This window comes from Oncorhynchus clarkii, chromosome 17, assembly GCF_045791955.1.
Source record: "Oncorhynchus clarkii lewisi isolate Uvic-CL-2024 chromosome 17, UVic_Ocla_1.0, whole genome shotgun sequence".
Taxonomy (NCBI): Eukaryota; Metazoa; Chordata; class Actinopteri; order Salmoniformes; family Salmonidae; genus Oncorhynchus; species Oncorhynchus clarkii.
The window spans coordinates 83491342-83515132 of NC_092163.1; the positions used below are offsets into that span (position 1 = coordinate 83491342).

Here is a 23791-nt window from a genome sequence, read left to right on the forward strand (position 1 = left end):
TCTCTCCCTCTAACCCATTACACTGTCTTGTAACCTCTCTCTCTAATCCATTACACTGTCTAGTTTTGTAAGAAACCTCTCTGTCTAACCCATTACACTGTCTTGTAAGTAACCTCTCTCTCTAACCCATTACACTGTCTAGTAAGTAACCTCTCTCTCTAACCCATTACACTGTCTTGTAACCTCTCTCTCTCTAACCCATTACACTGTCTTGTAACCTCTCTCTCTAACCCATTACACTGTCTTGTAACCTCTCTCTCTAACCCATTACACTGTCTTGTAACCTCTCTCTCGAACCCATTACACTGTCTTGTAACCTCTCTCTCGAACCCATTACACTGTCTAGTCTAGTAAGTAACCTCTCTCTCTAACCCATTACACTGTCTAGTCTTGTAAGTAACCTCTCTCTCTAACCCATTACACTGCCTTGTAACCTCTCTCTCTAACCCATTACACTGTCTTGTAACCTCTCTCTCTCTAACCCATTACACTGTCTTGTAACCTCTCTCTCTCTAACCCGTTACACTGTCTTGTAACCTCTCTCTCTAACCCATTACACTGTCTTGTAACCTCTCTCTCTTATCCATTACACTGTCTAGTCTTGTAAGAAACCTCTCTCTCTAACCCATTACACTGTCTTGTAAGTAACCTCTCTCTCTAACCCATTACACTGTCTAGTAAGTAACCTCTCTCTCTAACCCATTACACTGTCTTGTAAGTAACCTCTCTCTCTAACCCATTACACTGTCTTGTAAGTAACCTCTCTCTCTAACCCATTACACTGTCTTGTAACCTCTCTCTCTCTAACCCATTACACTGTCTTGTAAGTAACCTCTCTCTCTAACCCATTACACTGTCTTGTAAGTAACCTCTCTCTCTAACCCATTACACTGTCTTGTAAGTAACCTCTCTCTCTAACCCATTACACTGTCCTGTAACCTCTCTCTCTCTAACCCATTACACTGTCTTGTAACCTCTCTCTCTAACCCATTACACTGTCTTGTAACCTCTCTCTCGAACCCATTACACTGTCTTGTAAGTAACCTCTCTCTCTCTAACCCATTACACTGTCTTGTAAGTAACCTCTCTCTCTCTAACCCATTACACTGTCTTGTAAGTAACCTCTCTCTCTCTAACCCATTACACTGTCTTGTAACCTCTCTTTCTAACCCATTACACTGTCTTGTAAGTAACCTCTCTCTCTCTAACCCATTACACTGTCTAGTTTGGTAAGTAACCTCTCTCTCTCTAACCCATTACACTGTCTAGTTTAGTAAGTAACCTCTCTCTCTCTAAACCCATTACACTGTCTTGTAACCTCTCTCTCTAACCCATTACACGGTCTAGTTTAGTAAGTAAACTCTCTCTCTCTAAACCCAGTACACTGTCTTGTAACCTCTCCCTGTGTTTAGCTTTCAGACTTTGACTGCGGCTAGGCTAGCCTTGGCGTCCCCAGACTTCTATGAGCGTAGCAGAGCAGAGCAGGCTCCTCTCACTCTCTGTCTCTCCGTCTGTTTTAAAACTTGTATCTGCTTGGCAGAGTAGAGCACACCGTCCTACATCTGTCTTGGGAGAGGGAAGAAATTACTTGGCCCTCGCTTCACCGTACAGACAGCCTGCCTGCGAACCTCCGGTAAAGTATACTGGGTTGTCTCACTTTTATTTAGCTTTCTGGCCTTCGCTGGTCATTAAGTTTACTGTGTTGTAGTGTTGATAAGGCTGCAGTGAGGGGTGTGTTCTGCATTGTGAGGCTTGTATTGATCCTTGTCCTGTCTGGAGCATGTATTCTGTTTTCATGTAAGCGATGAGCATCAACTTTTAGTTTACTGCAATGTTAGTTAAACAGCTTTTAAAAGTCACTTCCTGTTTCTTTCCTGGTTAATCGAAGAAATTCAAGTCTTTTTCCTTCTGATGTTGGCAACAAATCCTTTCAGCATTACATCATATCCAACTATCTCGTAAGACTTAAACAACAAAAAAAACGATTTACTTGTTTATTAAGTTCAAATAGTTGTTACAGCCTTGAAAAAGACTGTTCCAGAGGCAAACTATCGTGGGTTTCATTGTTACAGTCTAAAAATGGCCTCATTCAGTGTCTCATCCTCTCCTCTAGGTTCGTTTTTATTTCAGTCAGCTCTGTATTCCTCCCTCCCTCCCTCCCTCCCTCCCTCCCTCCCTCCCTCCCCTGTTTGTTTTGAGTTCCTTCCTCCATGTGAGCCTAGTCATCCAGAGGGTCACGTTAATCACAATGTTTTCCTCTCTTTCCCCTCCTCTCTTCTCCCTCTCTTTCCCCTCCTCTCTTCTCCCCTCTGAGTGGATGGAGGGAGGGTTTGTGTCCCAAAGGGCACTTTATTCCCTTCAAAAGTAGTACACTATATAGGGAATATGGTGGCATTTTGGACAAAGAAGGGGTTTTAATGGTTAAATTCCAGGGACGATTTATGACTAAACACTGAGTTAACAGTACTGGCATTCTGTTGAAGGATGGTCTCCTGGGAAGGTTGGGGAAACAGTTGAGATATCCCAGGATCTGTTTACAATATAAACTAGTTTGGAGTAAATAAAACCCAATCCTCAACAGGACTGATTCTCCTCTGCCTCAGCGCTAAAGCTCAACACACTGCTTTTTGGCAGAGACCACTGCTTCATTGAGGCAGGAGCTGACGAAATCAAACAAGTACGCCAAACAGTGAAACCATTCTGCTTGTTCAAGGAATACAGGTCTTTGTTTTCTCTAGAAATTATTTTCAGATGCAGAATAATTGTAGATCCTGTATTAACTAACAGCTGTTGTCTAGGTGACAGGATGGATGTAGATCTGTATTAACAGCTGTTGTCTAGGTGACGGGATGGATGTAGATCTGTATTAACAGCTGTTGTCTAGGTGACAGGATGGATGTAGATCTGTATCAACAGCTGTTGTCTAGGTGACGGGATGGATGTAGATCTGTATTAACAGCTGTTGTCTAGGTGACGGGATGGATGTAGATCTGTATTAACAGCTGTTGTCTAGGTGACGGGATGGATGTAGATCTGTATCAACAGCTGTTGTCTAGGTGACGGGATGGATGTAGATCTGTATTAACAGCTGTTGTCTAGGTGACGGGATGGATGTAGATCTGTATTAACAGCTGTTGTCTAGGTGACAGGATGGATGTAGATCTGTATCAACAGCTGTTGTCTAGGTGACGGGATGGATGTAGATCTGTATCAACAGCTGTTGTCTAGGTGACGGGATGGATGTAGATCTGTATTAACAGCTGTTGTCTAGGTGACAGGATGGATGTAGATCTGTATCAACAGCTGTTGTCTAGGTGACGGGATGGATGTAGATCTGTATTAACAGCTGTTGTCTAGGTGACGGGATGGATGTAGATCTGTATTAACAGCTGTTGTCTAGGTGACAGGATGGATGTAGATCTGTATCAACAGCTGTTGTCTAGGTGACAGGATGGATGTAGATCTGTATTAACAGCTGTTGTCTAGGTGACAGGATGGATGTAGATCTGTATTAACAGCTGTTGTCTAGGTGACGGGATGGATGTAGATCTGTATCAACAGCTGTTGTCTAGGTGACAGGATGGATGTAGATCTGTATCAACAGCTGTTGTCTAGGTGACGGGATGGATGTAGATCTGTATTAACAGCTGTTGTCTAGGTGACGGGATGGATGTAGATCTGTATCAACAGCTGTTGTCTAGGTGACAGGATGGATGTAGATCTGTATCAACAGCTGTTGTCTAGGTGACGGGATGGATGTAGATCTGTATTAACAGCTGTTGTCTAGGTGACGGGATGGATGTAGATCTGTATCAACAGCTGTTGTCTAGGTGACGGGATGGATGTAGATCTGTATTAACAGCTGTTGTCTAGGTGACGGGATGGATGTAGATCTGTATCAACAGCTGTTGTCTAGGTGACGGGATGGATGTAGATCTGTATCAACAGCTGTTGTCTAGGTGACGGGATGGATGTAGGGCCCCCCGTTGCCAGAGGATGCTTTCTTCGACTTCCAAAGCGAGTGACGTACCTCCATGACTGGTTTGGTTGGGTGGAGAACAGCTCCGTTGAAAGGGGGGAGCCCCCTTTGGGGATGGAACCCTGCCAGCCAGTTGGCTGTAGAGAGCCGACACGGCGGCCAAACTTCCACCAGACCAGAGCGGCATCCGGCTACTGGGGTAAAAGAAAAGGTATACGGGCGTGGGTTCCCAGTAGCTTGTGTAGGATTGCTACTTGCTTGCTAAGATTAGCCACTTTGCTCACATAGTCCTGTGCAAGCAAGTAGTTGCTACATTGAAAGTCAGTTCAGTCAATTTAAACAGAGCTGCAGGATTCAAAATAAAATTAAAGTATAGGAAAACACTGTCAGCATTTTAAAGGTCTTTAGTTCAGGTTTCAGCATTCAACAACAACAAACATACGTCGTGCTTTGATGACACGCTTTCCCTCATTTTATTTATTTTATTTCAACTTTATTTAACCAGGTATTTATATATATAACCCTTTATTTAACCAGGTATTTATATATATAACCCTTTATTTAACCAGGTATTTATATATATATATAACTCTAACCCTTTATTTAACCAGGTATTTATATATATATATAACTCTAACCCTTTATTTAACCAGGTAGGCTAGTTGAGAACAAGTTCTCATTTACAACTGCGACCTGGCCAAGATAAAGCAACACAGTGAGACACAAACAACACAGAGTTACACATGGAGTAAACAAACGTACAGTCAATAACACAATAGAAAAGTATATACACAGTGTGTAAATGTAGTAAGATTAGGGAGGTACGGCATTAAATTGGCCATAGTGGCGAAATAATTACAATTTAGCATTAACACAGGAGTGATAGATGTGCAGAAGATGAATGTGCAAGTAGAGATACTGGGATACAAAGGAGAAAAAAATAATAATATGGGGATGAGGTAGTTGGATGGGTTATTTACAGATGGGCTGTGTACAGCTGCAGCAATCGGTAAGCTGCTCTGACAGCTAACGCTTAAAGTTAGTGTGGGAGATCTAAGTCTCCAGCTTCAGTGATTTTTGCAATTCGTTCCAGTCATTTGCAGCAGAGAACTGGAAGTAAAGGCGGCCAAAGAGGTGTTGGCTTTGGGGATGACCAGTGAAATATACCTGATTTAGCGCGTGCTACGGGTGGGTACTGCTATGGTGACCAGTGAAATATACCTGATTTAGCGCGTGCTACGGGTGGGTACTGCTATGGTAACCAGTGAAATATACCTGATTTAGCGCGTGCTACGGGTGGGTACTGCTATGGTGACCAGTGAGATATACCTGATGGAGCGTGTGCTACGGGTGGGTGTTGCTATGGTGACCAGTGAAATATACCTGATTTAGCGCGTGCTACGGGTGGGTACTGCTATGGTGACCAGTGAAATATACCTGATGGAGCGTGTGCTACGGGTGGGTGCTGCTATGGTGACCAGTGAAATATACCTGATTTAGCGCGTGCTACGGGTGGGTGTTGCTATGGTGACCAGTGAAATATACCTGATGGAGCGTGTGCTACGGGTGGGTGCTGCTATGGTGACCAGTGAAATATACCTGATGGAGCGTGTGCTACGGGTGGGTGTTGCTATGGTGACCAGTGAAATATACCTGATGGAGCGTGTGCTACGGGTGGGTGCTGCTATGGTGACCAGTGAGCCAAGGCAGGGCTTTACCTAGAAAATACTTATAGATAACCTGGAGCCAGTGGATTTGGCAATGAATATGAAGCGAGGGCCAGCCCACGAGAGCATGCAGGTTGCATGGGTGGGTAGTATATTGGGCTTTGGTGATGAAACGGATGGCACTGTGACAGACTGCATCCAGTTTGTTGAGTAGGCCAGTTCAGAACAAGTTTTCATTTACAGCTGCGACCTGGCCAAGATAAATCTGGAGACTATTTTGTAAATGACATCGCCGAAGTCGAGGATTGGTAGGATAGTCAGTTTTACACGGGTATGTTTGGCAGCATGAGTGAAGGATGCTTTGTTGCGAAATAGGAAGACGATTTCTAGATTTAATTTTGGATTGGAGATGCTTGATGTGAGTCTGGAAGGAGAGTTTACAGTATAACCAGACACCTAGGTATTTGTAGTTGTCCACGTATTCTACTGTCTGTCTGACTGGGACTAGAGACCAGAGGCTTGTTATTATGGCGGTATAGCATGTGGAAACTGTACAATTTGGAAAAATGGAAAATTATTCCCTATGTAGTGCACTACTTTTGACCAGAGCCCTATGGGGGGAATAGGACTATATAGGGAATAGGGTGCCATTTGTTACGCCATTTGTTACGCAGTCTCCCACAGCTCTCTATATCAGCTTTACCGGCATCTAAACCCCTCGATCCGATGTGTTACCCACAGCCATGAAGCTGTAATTGATTAACTGTTTTATGAGGTCTTCCTATTGGAAGATGCTGTTGCCTGTTTTCCCCAGAGTAGGATAGAAACACTGGAATCAGACTATTCTTTAGGGATACCATGGTGCCTTTGTGTCTTCATAAGATTTTTAAAATATTTTTTTTAAATCATGTCTTGTCATTGTAATTCATTGACAATGCATGCTGGGATAAAACAATTTCCCAAGTCGGGCTTAATAAAGTAATACTCTACTCTCTCTCTCTACTCTACAGACTAGCCTGACTTTCTCCTGAGCCTCTATGGAGCGCTGGGTTCTCTTCTCTCTATTGCTCCTGGTCTACCTGTATTTGGAGGTGTCTGGAGCTGAAGCTGGGGCCCAGGACCAGAGAGTGCTGACTGGCCAGGGGAGGAGGAGGAGGAGAGGGCCATGGGAACCAGGGGGCCCGGAGTTCAACCAGCCCCAGCGAGGAGAGCTAGAATGGGGGAAGAGGAGGAAGGCAGGAGGGCCTGGGCAGGGGAGAGCCAGGGGGAACAGGGACAACCAGCGATCTCAAACCCCTCTGGGTCTGACGAGGCTGGGGAGCCTTCCAGCCAACTCCGGAGGAGACGATGGAGCGTCTATTTTCATTGAGTCATACAAGAGTGTTGACGAGAGACAGACTAACTACAATGTCATCCCGGGTTGGTTCACCACCACACCTCTCTTTGTCTTCCTCTCCCTGGCCCTCTCTCTCCCTCTGGCCCTCTCTCTCTCCCTCTGGCCCTCTCTCTCTCTCCCTCTGGCCCTCTCTCTCTTCCTCTGGCCCTCTCTCTCTCTCCCTCTGGCCCTCTCTCCCCCTCTTTAATTCTCTCAATCGCTCTATTTGCATTCCATCTGCCTCTCCCCCTGATTTTCTCTCTCTCCCTCTGGCCCTCTCTCTCTCTCCCTCTGGCCCTGTCTCTCTCTCTCCCTCTGGCCCTCTCTCTCTCTCTCTCTCTCTCTCTCCCTCTGGCCCTCTCTCTCTCTCTCCCTCTGGCCCTCTCTCTCTCTCTCTCTCTCTCTCTGTCTCTCTCTCTCTCTCCCTCTGGCCCTCTCTCTCTCTCCCTCTGGCCCTCTCTCTCTCTTTTTAATTCTCTCAATCGCTCTATTTGCCTTCCATCTGCCTCGCTTCCTGATTTTCTCTCTCTCTCGTACTAGATGGTTGTTCTCTCCCTTATTTTCTCTCTCTCTCGCACTAGATGGTTGTTCTCTACCTGATTTTCTCTCTCTCGTACTAGATGGTTGTTGATATTACGCACCAAGAGTTATACTCACAGTCCTTTTATTTCCTACACAGTCAAACATTTAACCAGTTTGATTAGGTTTGGTGTGTTAGTACAGTTGTAGAACTGAAAAAGGCAGCGGATTATTTCAACAGGGACCAATGTCCTGTATTAGACTAGTAGGTAATGTACTGAAAGCATGATCTTGTATTTAACACTAGTAGACCTCAGTCAGTGGTTTACAGGGTGCCAGTCTGCCTGTGCTATCATACCAACTCCTTGTAACTCATTGTCATGTTTGACTTAAAATTGACAGCAATGGTGGTGTCAAGGGCACCGACAGATTGACGAAGGTGTCAAGGGCACCGACAGATTAATGGCGTTCGCCGGAGTGAAGGGCGATTCTGGCAGCTCCTGGCTGGCTGACGGCTCTGGCAGCTCCTGGCTGGCTGACGGCTCTGGCAGCTCCTGGCTGGCTGACGGCTCTGGCAGCTCCTGGCTGACTGACGGCTCTGGCAGCTCCTGGCTGGCTGACGGCTCTGGCAGCTCCTGGCCGGCTGATGGCTCTGGCAGCTCCTGGCTGGCTGGCGGCTCAGGACAGACTGGCGGCTCTGGCGGCTCAGGACAGACTGGCGGCTCTGGCGGCTCAGGACAGACTGGCGGCTCTGGCGGCTCAGGACAGACTGGCGGCTCTGGCGGCTCAGGACAGACGGGAGGCTCTGGCGGCTCAGGACAGACGGGAGGCTCTGGCGGCTCAGGACAGACGGGAGGCTCTCGCGGGTCAGGACAGACGGGAGGCTCTGGCGGCTCTGGACAGACGGGAGGCTCTGGCGGCTCTGGACAGACGGGAGGCTCTGGCGGCTCAGGACAGACGGGAGACTCTGACGGCACTGAGCAGGAGGAAGGCTCTGGCGGCGCTGGACAGGCGGGAGCACCTGTAGTGAGAAGACGGAGAGACAGCCTGGTGCGGGGGGGTGGCACCGGATAGACCAGACCATGCAGGCGCACTGGAGCTCTTGAGCACCGAGCCTGCCCAACCTTACCAGGTTGAATGCTCCCCGTAGCCAGGCCAGTGCGGTGAGGTGGAATAGCCCGCACTGGGTTGTGCTGGCGTAAGGCTGGTGCCATGTACGCCGGCCCAAGGATGCAGTTTATCACTGTGCCATCCGTTTTGTTACTAAAGCACCTTATACCACCCACCACTGCGACCTGTATGCTCTAGTCGGCTGGCCCTCGCTACATATTCGTCGCCAGACCCACTGGCTCCAGGTCATCTACAAGTCCATGCTAGGTAAAGCTCCGCCTTATCTCAGTTCACTGGTCACGATGGCAACACCCACCTGTAGCACGTGCTCCAGCAGGTGTATCTCACTGATCATCCCTAAAGCCAACACCTCATTTGGCCGCCATTCGTTCCAGTTCTCTGCTGCCTGTGACTGGAACAAATTGCAAAAATCGCTGAAGTTGGAGACTTTTATCTCCCTCACCAACTTCAAACATCTGCTATCTGAGCAGCTAACCGATCGCTGCAGCTGTACATAGTCCATCGGTAAATAGCCCACCCAATTTTACCTACCTCATCCCCATACTGTTGTTATTTATTTACTTTTCTGCTCTTTTGCACACCAGTATCTCTACCTGCACATGACCATCTGATCATTTATCACTCCAGTGTTAATCTGCAAAATTTTAACTATTTGCCTACCTCCTCATGCCTTTTGCACACAATGTATATAGACTCTTTTTTTCTACTGTGTTATTGACTTGTTAATTGTTTACTCCATGTGTAACTCTGTGTTGTCTGTTCACACTGCTATGCTTTATCTTGGCCAGGTCGCAGTTGCAAATGAGAACTTGTTCTCAACTAGCCTACCTGGTTAAATAAAGGTGTTCTCAACTAGCCTACCTGGTTAAATAAAGGTGTTCTCAACTAGCCTACCTGGTTAAATAAAGGTGTTCTCAACTAGCCTACCTGGTTAAATAAAGGCACCTGGCTCTGAAAGATTAGTGGAATCTGTGTGAGTAGCTGGACAGGTAGGATGACTGACAGTGAAGGTGAACAGGTGGTCACGTGTCAGGTGACAGAGGAATGGATGAGACTGAGGCAGGAATTCCTTTAACCATGAAGTGGTATATTTAGTAGTGTGGATTCATGGACGCACAGAACTTCTGGATCAGATGGAGTTAAGGAAGAGAAAGCAGCGAGATCAGGCGATGGCAATTTCCTCCTTTTATGGAGTTGAGATCTGTCGGACATTTCCACCCGACCTAATTAAAGCGCCCCTGGCCCAGCTGAGTAAATGGCAATGAATTAAAGGAGTATTCCACCAACTCCATGGGCCTTTTCTACAGGCTCGATGCCCACTCTAGCCCGGCTGATACGAGGAGCTGGAATGTACTGCACCGGGCTATACACAAGCACTGGGGACACCGTGCGCTCCACCGCATAACATGGTGCCTGCGGTGGAGAGGACCAAAGCGCAGCGTGGTTAGTGTTCATCTTTTAAATAAGAAACTGAACACTTCAAAAATATAAAACAACAAAGTGACAACCGAAACAGTTCTGTCTGGTGCAGACACACAAAGACTGAAAATAACCACCCACAAAACACAATGGAAAACAGGCTACCTAAATATGGTTCTCTAACAGGGACAACGATAGACAGCTGCCTCTGATTGAGAACCATATCAGGCCAAACACAGAAATAGACAATATAGAAAAACTAACATAGACTGCCCACCCCAACTCACACCCTGACCATACTAAATAAAGACAAAACAAAGGAATAAAGGACAGAACGTGACAATATCTTAATCGGCGTCAGGTCAAAATTTGAAGTAAGCATACGCCAATTAAAACACATGGTTTTCTGAGTAATTTTTCAAATGGACATGTGAAGACCTTAATCGGCATTCCAGCTGTGTACTTGATCTGTGCTAGCATCAGCCAAGCTAGCCTCCCTCTTTAGCGCAAGTGAAGTGAGTTCGGAACAACTGAATGTAGTTTAGTAGAAGTAGTTTTCACATACTGTACCTTTACGTAGTATGTCTGAACTCAGAATAAATATACTTGCCAAAAATAACATGCTTGCTGGGTAAAATGTTTATTTTGATTGGCCATTATCTGCGTTTCTCAGAGTGCCATCAGGTAGCCTGTTTTCAGATGTGTCCATGTAAACATTATTATGTTCTATTGGGGAAAACCCCCTGTGTTCTATTGGGAACCCCTCCTGTGTTCTATTGGGGAACCCCCCTGTGTTCTATTGGGGAAAACCCCTGTGTTCTATTGGGGAAAACCCCCTGTGTTCTATTGGGGGAACCCCCTGTGTTCTATTGGGGAAAACCCCTGTGTTCTATTGGGGAAAACCCCCTGTGTTCTATTGGGGAACCCCCTGTGTTCTATTGAGGAAAACCCCTGTGTTCTATTGGGGAAAACCCCCTGTGTTCTATTGGGGAACCCCCTGTGTTCTATTGGGGAAAACCCCTGTGTTCTATTGGGGAAAACCCCCTGTGTTCTATTGGGGAACCCCTGTGTTCTATTGAGGAAAACCCCTGTGTTCTATTGGGGAAAACCCCCTGTGTTCTATTGGGGAAAACCCCCTGTGTTCTATTGGGGAACCCCCCTGTGTTCTATTGGGGAAAACCCCCTGTGTTCTATTGGGGAACCCCCCTGTGTTCTATTGGGGAACCCTCCTGTGTTCTATTGGGGAACCCCCCTGTGTTCTATTGGGGAAAACCCCTGTGTTCTATTGGGGAACCCCCCTGTGTTCTATTGGGGAAAACCCCCTGTGTTCTATTGGGGAACCCCCCTGTGTTCTATTGGGGAACCCTCCTGTGTTCTATTGGGGAACCCCCCTGTGTTCTATTGGGGAAAACCCCTGTGTTCTATTGGGGAAAACCCCTGTGTTCTATTGGGGAAAACCCCTGTGTTCTATTGGGGAAAACCCCCTGTGTTCTATTGGGGAACCCCCCTGTGTTCTATTGGGGAAAACCCTCTGTGTTCTATTGGGGAACCCCCCTGTGTTCTATTGGGGAACCCTCCTGTGTTCTATTGGGGAAAACCCCTGTGTTCTATTGGGGAAAACCCCTGTGTTCTATTGGGGAACCCCCCTGTGTTCTATTGGGGAACCCTCCTGTGTTCTATTGGGGAACCCCCATGTGTTCTATTGGGGAAAACCCCTGTGTTCTATTGGGGAAAACCCCTGTGTTCTATTGGGGAAAACCCCTGTGTTCTATTGGGGAAAACCCCCTGTGTTCTATTGGGGAAAACCCCTCCTGTGTTCTATTGGGAAAAACCCCTCCAGCTAATTTGGTTCTGCTATGGAGGTGTCAAGGGCACCGACAGATTAACGGAGGTGTCAAGGACTCCGACAGAGGACTACCATTCAACTACCAACGTGGCGGTCCACTCGACTGCCACGGTCCACTCGACTGCCAACGGCGGTCCACTCGACTGCCAACGTGGCGGTCCACTCGACTGCCAACGCGGCGGTCCACTCGACTGCCAACTCAGTGCAAGAGGCGTCACTACAATCCCTGGTTTGATTCCAGGCTCTATCATATGCGGCCGTGATTGGGAGTCTTATAGGGTGACACACAATTGGCCCAGCGTCGTCCTGGTTTGGCCGGGATAGCCGCCATTGTAAATAAGTCTGGACTTCCTAGACGATAATAGTTAGCTGCTGTTGGAGCTCCACTTCTACCACCATCACTCTCTGATAACATGACACGGTCATACTTGGAGGAACCTGACACAGAAAACACTTCCTCCCCAAGCTGGTCACCTGGAAGAACCTCACACAGCCAACACTTCCTCCCCAAGCTGGTCACCTGGAGGAACCTCACACAGCAAACACTTCCTCTCCAAGCTGGTCACCTGGAGGAACCTCACACAGCCAACACTTCCTCCCCAAGCTGGTCACCTGGAGGAACCTCACACAGCAAACACTTCCTCTCCAAGCTGGTCACCTGGAGGAACCTCACACAGTAAACACTTCCTCCCCAAGCTGGTCACCTGGAGGAACCTGACACAGCAAACACTTCCTCTCCAAGCTGGTCACCTGGAGGAACCTCACACAGCCAACACTTCCTCCCCAAGCTGGTCACCTGGAGGAAGCTCACACAGCAAACACTTCCTCCCCAAGCTGGTCACCTGGAGGAACCTCACAGCCAACACTTCCTCTCCAAGCTGGTCACCTGGAGGAACCTCACACAGCCAACACTTCCTCCCCAAGCTGGTCACCTGGAGGAACCTCACACAGCAAACACTTCCTCTCCAAACTGGTCACCTGGAGGAACCTCACACAGCAAACACTTCCTCTCCAAACTGGTCACATGGAGGAATATCACAAGCTGGTGCTGTGCTCATTTAGCCCGGGGACAAGGTTATGCCGGGAGTCCTGAGATGGTAGTGAAGTCTCAGTTTTAAAGTTTAAAATAAGAACATAATCAAATTCCTAGAATAATGAGAATATAGTACACAAAATAAGTCCATCAGTTATTCCTGATTACTGACCATGCTGCAACTACGGTCCGTACTATCTGGGATCCTTGGGACGTCCATAAGACATTGAAGTTGACATTTAATTGTTCAAGGTTGGAAAATGCAGAAATTGCTCTGCCGTTTCCTGTTTGCTAAAATTTGAAGAGTTCACCTAATTTAAGTTGACAAAGCATGAACTCGGTGTAGAGAATCATTATACCATCTAAACTGCTGTGAAATATCTTTAACATTAACCTCCAGGTATCAGCCCCTCTGCCCCGTCTCCCCCTCCAGGTATCAACCCCTCTGCCCCGTCTCTCCCTCCAGGTATCAACCCCTCTGCCCTGTCTCTCCCTCCAGGTATCAGCCCCTCTGCCCCGTCTCCCCCTCCAGGTATCAGCCCCTCTGCCCCGTCTCCCCCTCCAGGTATCAGCCCCTCTGCCCCGTCTCCCCCTCCAGGTATCAGCCCCTCTGCCCCGTCTCTCCCTCCAGGTATCAGCGTCTCTGCCCCGTCTCTCCCTCCAGGTATCAGCCCCTCTGCCCCGTCTCCCCCTCCAGGTATCAGCCCCTCTGCCCCGTCTCCCCCTCCAGGTATCAGCCCCTTTGCCCCGTCTCCCCCTCCAGGTATCAGCCCCTCTGCCCCATCTCTCCCTCCAGGTATCCACCCCTCTGCCCCGTCTCCCCCTCCAGGTATCAGCCCCTCTGCCCCTCCAGGTATCAGCCCCTCTGCCCCATCTCTCCCTCCAGGTATCCACCCCTCTGCCCCGTCTCTCCCTCCAGGTATCAGCCCCTCTGCCCCATCTCTCCCTCCAGGTATCAGCCCCTCTGCCCCGTCTCTCCCTCCAGGTATCAGCCCCTCTGCCCCATCTCTCCCTCCAGGTATCAGCCCCTCTGCCCCGTCTCTCCCTCCAGGTATCAGCCCCTCTGCCCCATCTCTCCCTCCAGGTATCAGCCCCTCTGCCCCATCTCTCCCTCCAGGTATCAGCCCCTCTGCCCCGTCTCTCCCTCCAGGTATCAGCCCCTCTGCCCCATCTCTCCCTCCAGGTATCAGCCCCTCTGCCCCATCTCTCCCTCCAGGTATCAGCCCCTCTGCCCCGTCTCTCCCTCCAGGTATCAGCGTCTCTGCCCGTCTCTGCCTCCAGAACTAAGGGACAACGTGTGTACCAGAGCATCGACATGTTTCTCTCTCCTCTCTTTGTCTCTCACTTTTCCCCCTTCTGTGTCTTTCCCTCCCCCAGCTAAGAAGGGCATATGTATGCCAAGGCCTCAGCACGTTGGAGTCGTAGAGAAGGAAAGAGGTCTCAACTTATCTGTGCCATTATGGCATGTGTGACAGCATGGGCAGCTCCATTGAGGATTTATTGAACCAGGTCTTGTGTCATGTATTTATTGTGACCACTAGACCACTAGGTAGACCTTACAGTGAAATGCTTACTTACAGAAGACAATGCTCTGATCATTGGCTGATGCCTCCCAACCAATTGGAATCCCCACCCAGCTAACTACTTTAAAATGGTGGCCCTCAATAGCAACACAGACAGAACAAGGAGCCAGATGTTTCAATGGATGTATAAATCTGAAACATCTGGTTGGATCTTCCATTCCCCACCAAATATGGTGAGGAGAGGAAGCCCAGTGGCCGGCCGTGGGAGAGTATGAAGCGAGATGGAATTGAGCCGACATTCTGACAATTTTTCTCACAGTTTTCTGTTCCCAAAACTAGGATCTGTTACACACAAAGTGCACAAAGTTTTGTAGAATTGACCCTTTGCCAAAGTTTCAAAAATGGCATTGTTGCACACGCGTACTTCACAGAGAAGGCATTCCTTAACCGACTTGATTGTTTTGCCCTCTATGCTTCATTTGCTCCCATTGGAAACGACACATATGAATTATCTTGGGTTAGTTATTAATATCTTTGATGGCAATGTTCATGCAAAAAAAATGTTATTTCCAAGTAGAGATCTCTATACATTTCTATGGTTTGATCAGGCCACCGGTCCCCCAAGCCATGTGTCACCTAGCATCTCCTAACAAACCTGCCCTTCCCCATCTCTCCCGCAGGTAAAAAGGGCCAGTGTGTGTACCAGGGCATCACCATGTTTGAGCAGGCCGTCTGGTCCCCCAAGCCGTGTGTTACCTGTCTGTGTAGCGGAGGGGAGGTGCTGTGTGACGAGGTCACATGTCCTCCTCATCGATGTCACTTCCCCTACACCCCCTCTGGCGAGTGCTGTCCTGTCTGTATGGACACAGGTAGGTGTTTGTCTGAATGATGTGGTTGTGTTAAAGGGTATCATTATCTAGCTTAACTTAGAGTTATTAGAGTAATTTAAAAAAATCTCAATATCCAATCATTTCTAGGTAACAATTAAGTACCTTACTGTGATTGTTTTGACTTTTTTAATTTAAAACAAAGTCAAAAATAAATCAAAATTGCTTCTTCGCAAAGAACAATTTCTCAAACAAGAATTTTGATATGATTTTCTGAGTGGGGGAGGGGAAAACTGAAAACATATATTTTGTTTAACTAGGCAAGTCAGTTAGGAACTAATTATTATTAACAAAACTAGCTGTTATTGGCAGAGGTTTGGAACTCTCTTTCTTATGCGTTTAATGAACTAATTTACCACCTAGTGATTTAACCAGGTAGGCCAAAACTCCATCCCACCAAAACAGGCTGAAGTTTCAGGCAGCTTTTACACTAAAAGGGCGTTAACATAATTTTCACAGTATTATTCAGACTGTTTTCAGCAGCCATCAGACTGCTGAACGCTTGAACTCGACATCTGCACTGACTCTCTGCACCTTAGTACACATGCATAGACAGATACACATATACATTCATGCTACACGCACACACACACACACACACACACACACACACACACACACACACACACACACACACACACACACACACACACACACACACACACACACACACACACACACACACACATTCATGCTACACACACACACACACATTCATGCTACACACACACACACACACACATTCATGCTACACACACACACACACACACACATTCATGCTACACACACACACACACACACACATTCATGCTACACACACACACACACATTCATGCTACACACACACACACATTCACACACACACACACACACACACACACACACACACACACACACACACACACACACACACACACACGCACACACACACTTTCATGCTACACACATCACAACTGCTGCTTCCAGACTCTTATTAAACTGCTCAGTTTATACATATTATACATATGATGGAGACATTAATTCTCACTGGGCCATTTCTGCTTCCCTCTTTCCCCTCCCTCCCTTCTCCGTCCTCTTCTCTATCACTCTGTGGTTCTGATTGGCTGGGCCAGCTTCCCGTGGTGATGTCCTTGACTTCTCTGGCGATTCCCCAGTAGCCAATGACCCAGACTCTGTGACCCCTGACCTTGACCCAATCCTTGACCCCGTGGTGACCCGCACCAAGGCCGAGATTGAGCTCCTGAATAGAGAGGAGGAGCAGCGCCTCCTCGAGAAGGAAAAGAGGAGGAAGAAACAGAAGGAGGAGGCGGATAGACAGCGGCGGCGGCAGGAGGAGAAGAGGCGGCGGCAGGAGGAGAAGAGGAGGCAGGAGGAGGAGAGGCTGCAAATGGAGAAGGAAGAGAGAAGGCAGGAAGAGGCAAGGAGACTAAAGGAGGAGGCGGCCATGAAGGAGCGGGAGAGGAAGCTGGAGGAGGAGAGGAGAAGACATGAGGAGGAGCTAAAGGAGAAACTGAGGGAACTAGCAGAGCTGGAAGAGGAAGAAGAAGAAGAGGAGGACGAAGAGGAGGAGATGGAGTGGCTGCTGAGAGGAGATGTTTTCCAAATGTTTCCAGATGAGCCGACCGAAGAGGACCTCCTTCCTCCTCCCCTAGCCAAGCCCACTGACAGAGAAGAGGAGGATGGAAAAGAGGTGGTGGTACATAGACCTGGGATCACCCTCCCGCTAGGTTGTGATATCTCTGATGTCACTGTGACGTGTGAGAACGCTAAACTGACCAACTTCCCTCCTCTCAACATCCCTGAGCTCAAGTCCCTAAGTCTGGAGGGTAAGTCTGTGTATGTTACCCTTCCCTGAACATTGTTACAGGCATAGACCAATACAGAGATTACAGGTCATCAACTTCTATTTAGTCTCTGTAGCCAGATAGGAATTACATTCACAACCACTCTAAACACAACAACTAAAACAATCCCTTTATTGAGAAGGGAGTAGTGTGTTTGGTAATACCTAATATGGCCACAGGGACTAAAGTGAACAGGGGTAAAAACTGAGGGGGGAATATAAACCTGAGGATAGACATTTTTCCATGCTGCAGTTTTGGAGGCTTTGCATAATTAGACAATAAAGGCACGCTATGAGAGTTTAGCCTCTGGAAAATGTTTTGACTTGCTGGACACGTAGTCATGCAGAGTACAACAGTTATTCTAAACACAAGCAGTGGCATACCGTAGTTTCGCAAGGTCCCATTTTTGGAGGGTGGGAAATAACAGTTAACTTCCTGCAGCTCTACACATTTCACCTGAGGGGCTGAGAGAAAATGTTGTAGTTTTAAAACTGAGTGGTTTCCCAAAATATTGTATAAAGTTGCACTTGAAAGTCGCTTGTTATTTACCTCAGACCACTCGTAGAACCTCAGTGTGTGAGGTAAGTCTCAGCCCCTCCAGGTATCAGCCCCTCTGCCCCTCCAGGTATCAGCCCCTCTGTCCCTCCAGGTATCAGCTCCTCTGCCCCTCCAGGTATCAGCCCCTCTGCCCCTCCAGGTATCAGCCCCTGGGGCATCGCTAGTTTTTACCCTTCCGTTGTATACACAGAAGACCTCTGCTAAACATACACTACATGACCAAAAGGTATGTGGACACCTTCTTGTTGAACATCTCATTACAAAAATCATGGGCATTAATATGGAGTTGGTCCCCTCTTTGCTGCTATAACACTCTTCCACTCTTCTGGGAAGGCTTTCCACTAGATGTTGGAACATTGCTACTACAACAGCCTCCACTCTTCTGGGAAGGCTTTCCACTAGATGTAGGAACATTGCTGCTATAACAGCCTCCACTCTTCTGGGAAGGCTTTCCACTAGGATGTTGGAACATTGCTGAGAGGACTTGCTTCCATTTAGCCACAAGAGCATTATGTGAGGTCGGGCACTGATGTTGGGTGATTAGGCCTGGCTCGCAGTCGGCGTTCCAATTCATCCCAAAGGTGTTCGATGAGTTCGAGATCAGGACAGTTAATTTCTTCCACACTGATCGTAACAAACCATTTCTGTATGGACCTCGCTTTGTGCACGGGGGCATTGTAATGCTGAAACAGGAAAGGGCATTCCCCACACTTTTGCCACACAGTTGGAAGCACAGACTCGTCTAGAATGTCGTTGTATGCTGGAGCGTTAATATTTGCCTTCACTGGAACTAAGGGGCCTAGCCCGAACCATGCAAAAAGAGCCCCAGACCATTATTCCTCCTCCACCAAACTTTAGTGCTGCCTCCATTGGGGCAGAAAGCATTCTCTTGGCACCTGCCAAACCCAGATTTGTCCATCGGACTGTCAGATGGTGAAGCCTGAATTATCACTCTAGAGAACGCATTTCCACTGCTCCAGAGTCAAATGGTGGCTTTACACCACTCCAGCCGACGCTTGGCATGGCCCATGGTGATCTTAGGCTTGTGTGTGGCTGCTCAGCCATGGAAACCCATTTCATGATGTTTCCAACTAACAGTTCATGTGCTGACGTTGTTTAGAGGTAGTTTGGAACTCGGAAGTGAGTGGCCCCGGTGCACAACTGTGGAAGAGGACAAGTATATTAGAGTGTCTAGTTTGAGAAACAGACGCCTCACAAATCCTCAACTGGCAGCATCATGCAATAGTATCCACAAAACACCAGTCTCAACGTCTCAACAGTAAAGAGGCGACTCCGGGATGTTGGCCTTCTAGGCAGAGTACCTATGTCCAGTGTCTGTTCTTTTGCCCATCTTAATCTTTTATTTTAATTGGCCAGTCTGAGATATGGCTTTTTCTTTGCAACTGCCTAGTGACTAGTGATCCATTTATTAAAGTGGCCTTCTGGTGGTGGTTTTTGTCCTTGATGATCTTTTTGGCCTTCCTGTGACATCGGGTGGTTGTTGTCCTTGATGATCTTTTTGGTCTTCCTGTGACATCGGGTGGTGTAGGTGTCATGGAGGGCAGAATGTTTGCCCCCGGTGATGCTTTGTGCAGACTACACCACCCTCTGGAGAGCCTTACGGTTGAGGGCAGAGCAGTTGCCATATCAGGCTGTGAAACAGCCTGACAGGATGCTCTCAATTATGCTTCTGTAAAGGTTTGTCATGATTTTGGGTGACAAGACACATTTCTTCAGCCTCCTGAGGTTGAAGAGGCGCTGTTGTGCCTTCCTCACCACACTGTCTGTGTGGACCATTTCGGTATGTCTGTGATCCGAGGAACTTAACTTTCCAACTTCTCCACCGCTGTCCCTTCGATGTGGATACGGTGGTGCGCCCTCTGCTGTTTCCTGAAGTCTACGATCATCGCCTTTGTTTTGTTGACGTTGAGTGAGAGGTTGTTTTCCTGACCGCACACTCCGAGTGCCCTCACCTCCTCCCTGTAGGCTGTCTCGTCGTTGTTGGTGATCAAGCCCACTACTGTAGTGTCGTCTGCAAACTTGATGATTGAGTTGGAGGAATGCATGGCCACGCAGTCATGGGTGAACAAGGAGTACAGGAGAGGGCTCAGAACGCACCCTTGTGGGGCCCCAGTGTTGAGGGTCAGCGAAGTGGAGATGGTGTTTCCTACCTTCACCACATGGGGGGGGCCGTCAGAAAGTCCAGGACCCAATTGCACAGGGCCGGGTTGAGACCCAGGGCCTCCAGCTTGATGATGAGCTTGGAGGGTACTATGGTGTTGAATGCTGAGCTGTAGTCAATGAACAGCATTCTTACATAGGTATTCCTCTTGTCCAGATGGGATAGGGCAGTGTGCAGTGTGATGGTGAATTCGTCGTCTGTGGACTTGTTTGGGCGGTATGCAAACTGAAGTTGGTCTAGGGTGGCAGGTAAGGTGGAGGTGATATGATCCTTGACTAGTCTCTCAGAGCACTTCATGATGACAGAAGTGAGTGCTATGGGGCGGTAGTCATTTAGTTCAGTTATCTTTGACTTCTTGGGTGCAAGAACAATGATGGCCATCTTGAAGCATGTTGGGACAGCAGACTGGGATATGGAGTGATTGAATATGTCCGTAAACACACCAGCCAGCTGGTCTACGCATGACCTGAGGACATGGCTAGGGATGCCGTCTGGGGTAGCAGCCTTGCGAGGGTTAACACGTTTAAGTGTTTTACTCACGTCGGCCACGGAGAAGGAGAGGGGTGGGCGTGGTCATTGTTAACGGGCCGCGACAGGGGCACTGTAAAATCTTCACAGCGGGAAAAGAAGGTGTTTAGTTTGTTTGGAAGCAAGACGTCGGTGTCCCTGACGTGGCTGGTTTTCTTTTTGTAGTCCATGATTTCCTGTAGACCCTGCCACATACGTCTCGTGTCTGAGCTGTTGAATTGCGACTCCACTTTGTCCGTGTACCGGCATTTCGCCCGTTTGATTACCTTACGGAGGGAATAACTACACTGTTTATATTCAGCCAGACCTCTTGCCATGGTTAAATGCTGTGGTTTGCGCTTTCAGTTTTGTGCGAATGACCATCCACAGTTTCTGGTTAGGGTACCTTGATGTCAAGAGGCTGGACATTGGCGAGTAGTATATTCGGAAGCGGTGGGCGATGTGCACGTCTACGGAGCCTGACCAGGAGGCCACTCTGTCTGCCCCTTCTGCGGCTCTGTTGTTTTGGGTTGGCTACAGGGATCTGATCCATTGTCCTGGGTGGTGGTCTAAACAGAGGATCTGATTCGGGAAACTTGTATTCCTGGTCGTAATGTTGGTAAGTTGACGTTGCTCTTATATCCAATAGTTCTTCCCTGCTGTATGTAATAAGACTTAATATTTTCTGGGGTAACAATGTAAGAAATAATCCATTAAAAACTAAATACATAGTTTCCTAAGGACTCGAAGCGAGGCGGCCATCTCTGTTGGCGTCATCTTGCATATGGAGATTGCAAAGCTGCGTGCTCAATTTTATACACCTGTCAGCAACGGGTGTGGCTGAAATAGCTGAATCCACTCATTTTAAGGGGTGTCCACATACTTTTGTATATATAGTGTCATTGCAATCTAAACCCAACCTTCATTTACTCATTGAAACACACTGAGAATCCAAACTCAGTTTTTGACCAGACTGACTCCTATTGTCACTTTGTAGTCAATTTTGACACTAAAATAAATGTTTCTGACCATTTTCAAAAGGATTTAGTTGTGTTTTTTTGAGGGGCAGTTGCTATTTAAGGTCTTGTTGAGCAGCTAGTTAGTATAATCAGTGTTAAATTGGGATTGAACTGAAAACCCACAGGACTGTAGATCTCCAGTTAGAGGGTTGGACTGAAAACCCACAGGACTGTATAGATCTCAAGTTAGAAGCTTGGACTGAAAACCCACAGAACTGTAGATCTCCAGTTAGAGGGTTGGACTGAAAACCCACAGGACTGTATATCTCCAGGGAGAGGGTTGGACTGAAAACCCACAGGACTGTAGATCTCCAGGGTTAGGGTTGGACTAAAAACCCACAGGACTGTAGATCTCCAGTTAGAGGGTTGGACTGAAAACCCACAGGACTGTATATATCTCAATTTAGAAGCTTGGACTGAAAACCCACAGGACTGTAGATCTCCAGTTAGAGGGTTGGACTGAAAACCCACAGGACTGTAGATCTCCAGGGAGAGGGTTGGACTGAAAACCCACAGGACTGTAGATCTCCAGTTAGAGGTTTGGACTGAAAACCCACAGGACTGTAGATCTCCAGTTAGAGGGTTGGACTGAAAACCCACAGGACTGTAGATCTCCAGTTAGAGGGTTGGACTGAAAACCCACAGGACTGTAGATCTCCAGGGAGAGGGTTGGACTGAAAACCCACAGGACTGTATATCTCCAGGGAGAGGGTTGGACTGAAAACCCACAGGACTGTAGATCTCCAGGGTTAGGGTTGGACTAAAAACCCACAGGACTGTATATCTCCAGGGAGAGGGTTGGACTGAAAACCCACAGGACTGTATATCTCCAGGGAGAGGGTTGGACTGAAAACCCACAGGACTGTAGATCTCCAGGGAGAGGGTTGGACTGAAAACCCACATGACTGTAGATCTACAGTTAGAGGGTTGGACTGAAAACCCACAAGACTGTAGATCTCCAGTTAGAGGGTTGGACTGAAAACCCACAGGACTGTATAGATCTCAAGTTAGAAGCTTGGACTGAAAACCCACAGAACTGTAGATCTCCAGTTAGAGGGTTGGACTGAAAACCCACAGGACTGTATATCTCCAGGGAGAGGGTTGGACTGAAAACCCACAGGACTGTAGATCTCCAGGGTTAGGGTTGGACTAAAAACCCACAGGACTGTAGATCTCCAGTTAGAGGGTTGGACTGAAAACCCACAGGACTGTATAGATCTCAAGTTAGAAGCTTGGACTGAAAACCCACAGGACTGTAGATCTCCAGTTAGAGGGTTGGACTGAAAACCCACAGGACTGTAGATCTCCAGGGAGAGGGTTGGACTGAAAACCCACAGGACTGTAGATCTCCAGGGAGAGGGTTGGACTGAAAACCCACAGGACTGTAGATCTCCAGTTAGAGGGTTGGACTGAAAACCCACAGGACTGTAGATCTCCAGTTAGAGGGTTGGACTGAAAACCCACAGGACTGTAGATCTCCAGTTAGAGGGTTGGACTGAAAACCCACAGGACTGTAGATCTCCAGGGAGAGGGTTGGACTGAAAACCCACAGGACTGTATATCTCCAGGGAGAGGGTTGGACTGAAAACCCACAGGACTGTATAGATCTCAAGTTAGAAGCTTGGACTGAAAACCCACAGAACTGTAGATCTCCAGTTAGAGGGTTGGACTGAAAACCCACAGGACTGTATATCTCCAGGGAGAGGGTTGGACTGAAAACCCACAGGACTGTAGATCTCCAGGGTTAGGGTTGGACTAAAAACCCACAGGACTGTAGATCTCCAGTTAGAGGGTTGGACTGAAAACCCACAGGACTGTATATATCTCAAGTTAGAAGCTTGGACTGAAAACCCACAGGACTGTAGATCTCCAGTTAGAGGGTTGGACTGAAAACCCACAGGACTGTAGATCTCCAGGGAGAGGGTTGGACTGAAAACCCACAGGACTGTAGATCTCCAGTTAGAGGGTTGGACTGAAAACCCACAGGACTGTAGATCTCCAGTTAGAGGGTTGGACTGAAAACCCACAGGACTGTAGATCTCCAGTTAGAGGGTTGGACTGAAAACCCACAGGACTGTAGATCTCCAGGGAGAGGGTTGGACTGAAAACCCACAGGACTGTATATCTCCAGGGAGAGGGTTGGACTGAAAACCCACAGGACTGTAGATCTCCAGGGTTAGGGTTGGACTAAAAACCCACAGGACTGTATATCTCCAGGGAGAGGGTTGGACTGAAAACCCACAGGACTGTAGATCTCCAGTTAGAGGGTTGGACTGAAAACCCACAGGACTGTAGATCTCCA

At 47.9% G+C, this 23791-nt stretch overlaps 1 protein-coding gene across 2 annotated transcripts in view; it reads left to right on the forward strand.

The window, feature by feature from the left end:
• Window positions 1-1395: 1395 nt before the first annotated feature.
• The window catches only part of LOC139371468 (extracellular matrix protein 2-like), a 38722-nt gene continuing 16326 nt past the window's right edge, over window positions 1396-23791 (forward strand). Inside the window, exons 1-4 of one of the 2 annotated variants that reach the window (XM_071111906.1) lie at window positions 1396-1633; window positions 6657-7065; window positions 15173-15361; window positions 16492-17205. In XM_071111906.1, the coding sequence (XP_070968007.1) occupies window positions 6684-7065; window positions 15173-15361; window positions 16492-17205 (1285 nt within the window). In that variant the 5' untranslated portion in view covers window positions 1396-1633; window positions 6657-6683. Of the gene's footprint in view, window positions 1648-6656; window positions 7066-15172; window positions 15362-16491; window positions 17206-23791 lie in introns of both variants that reach the window. The other variant, XM_071111907.1, reaches the window with a different exon arrangement.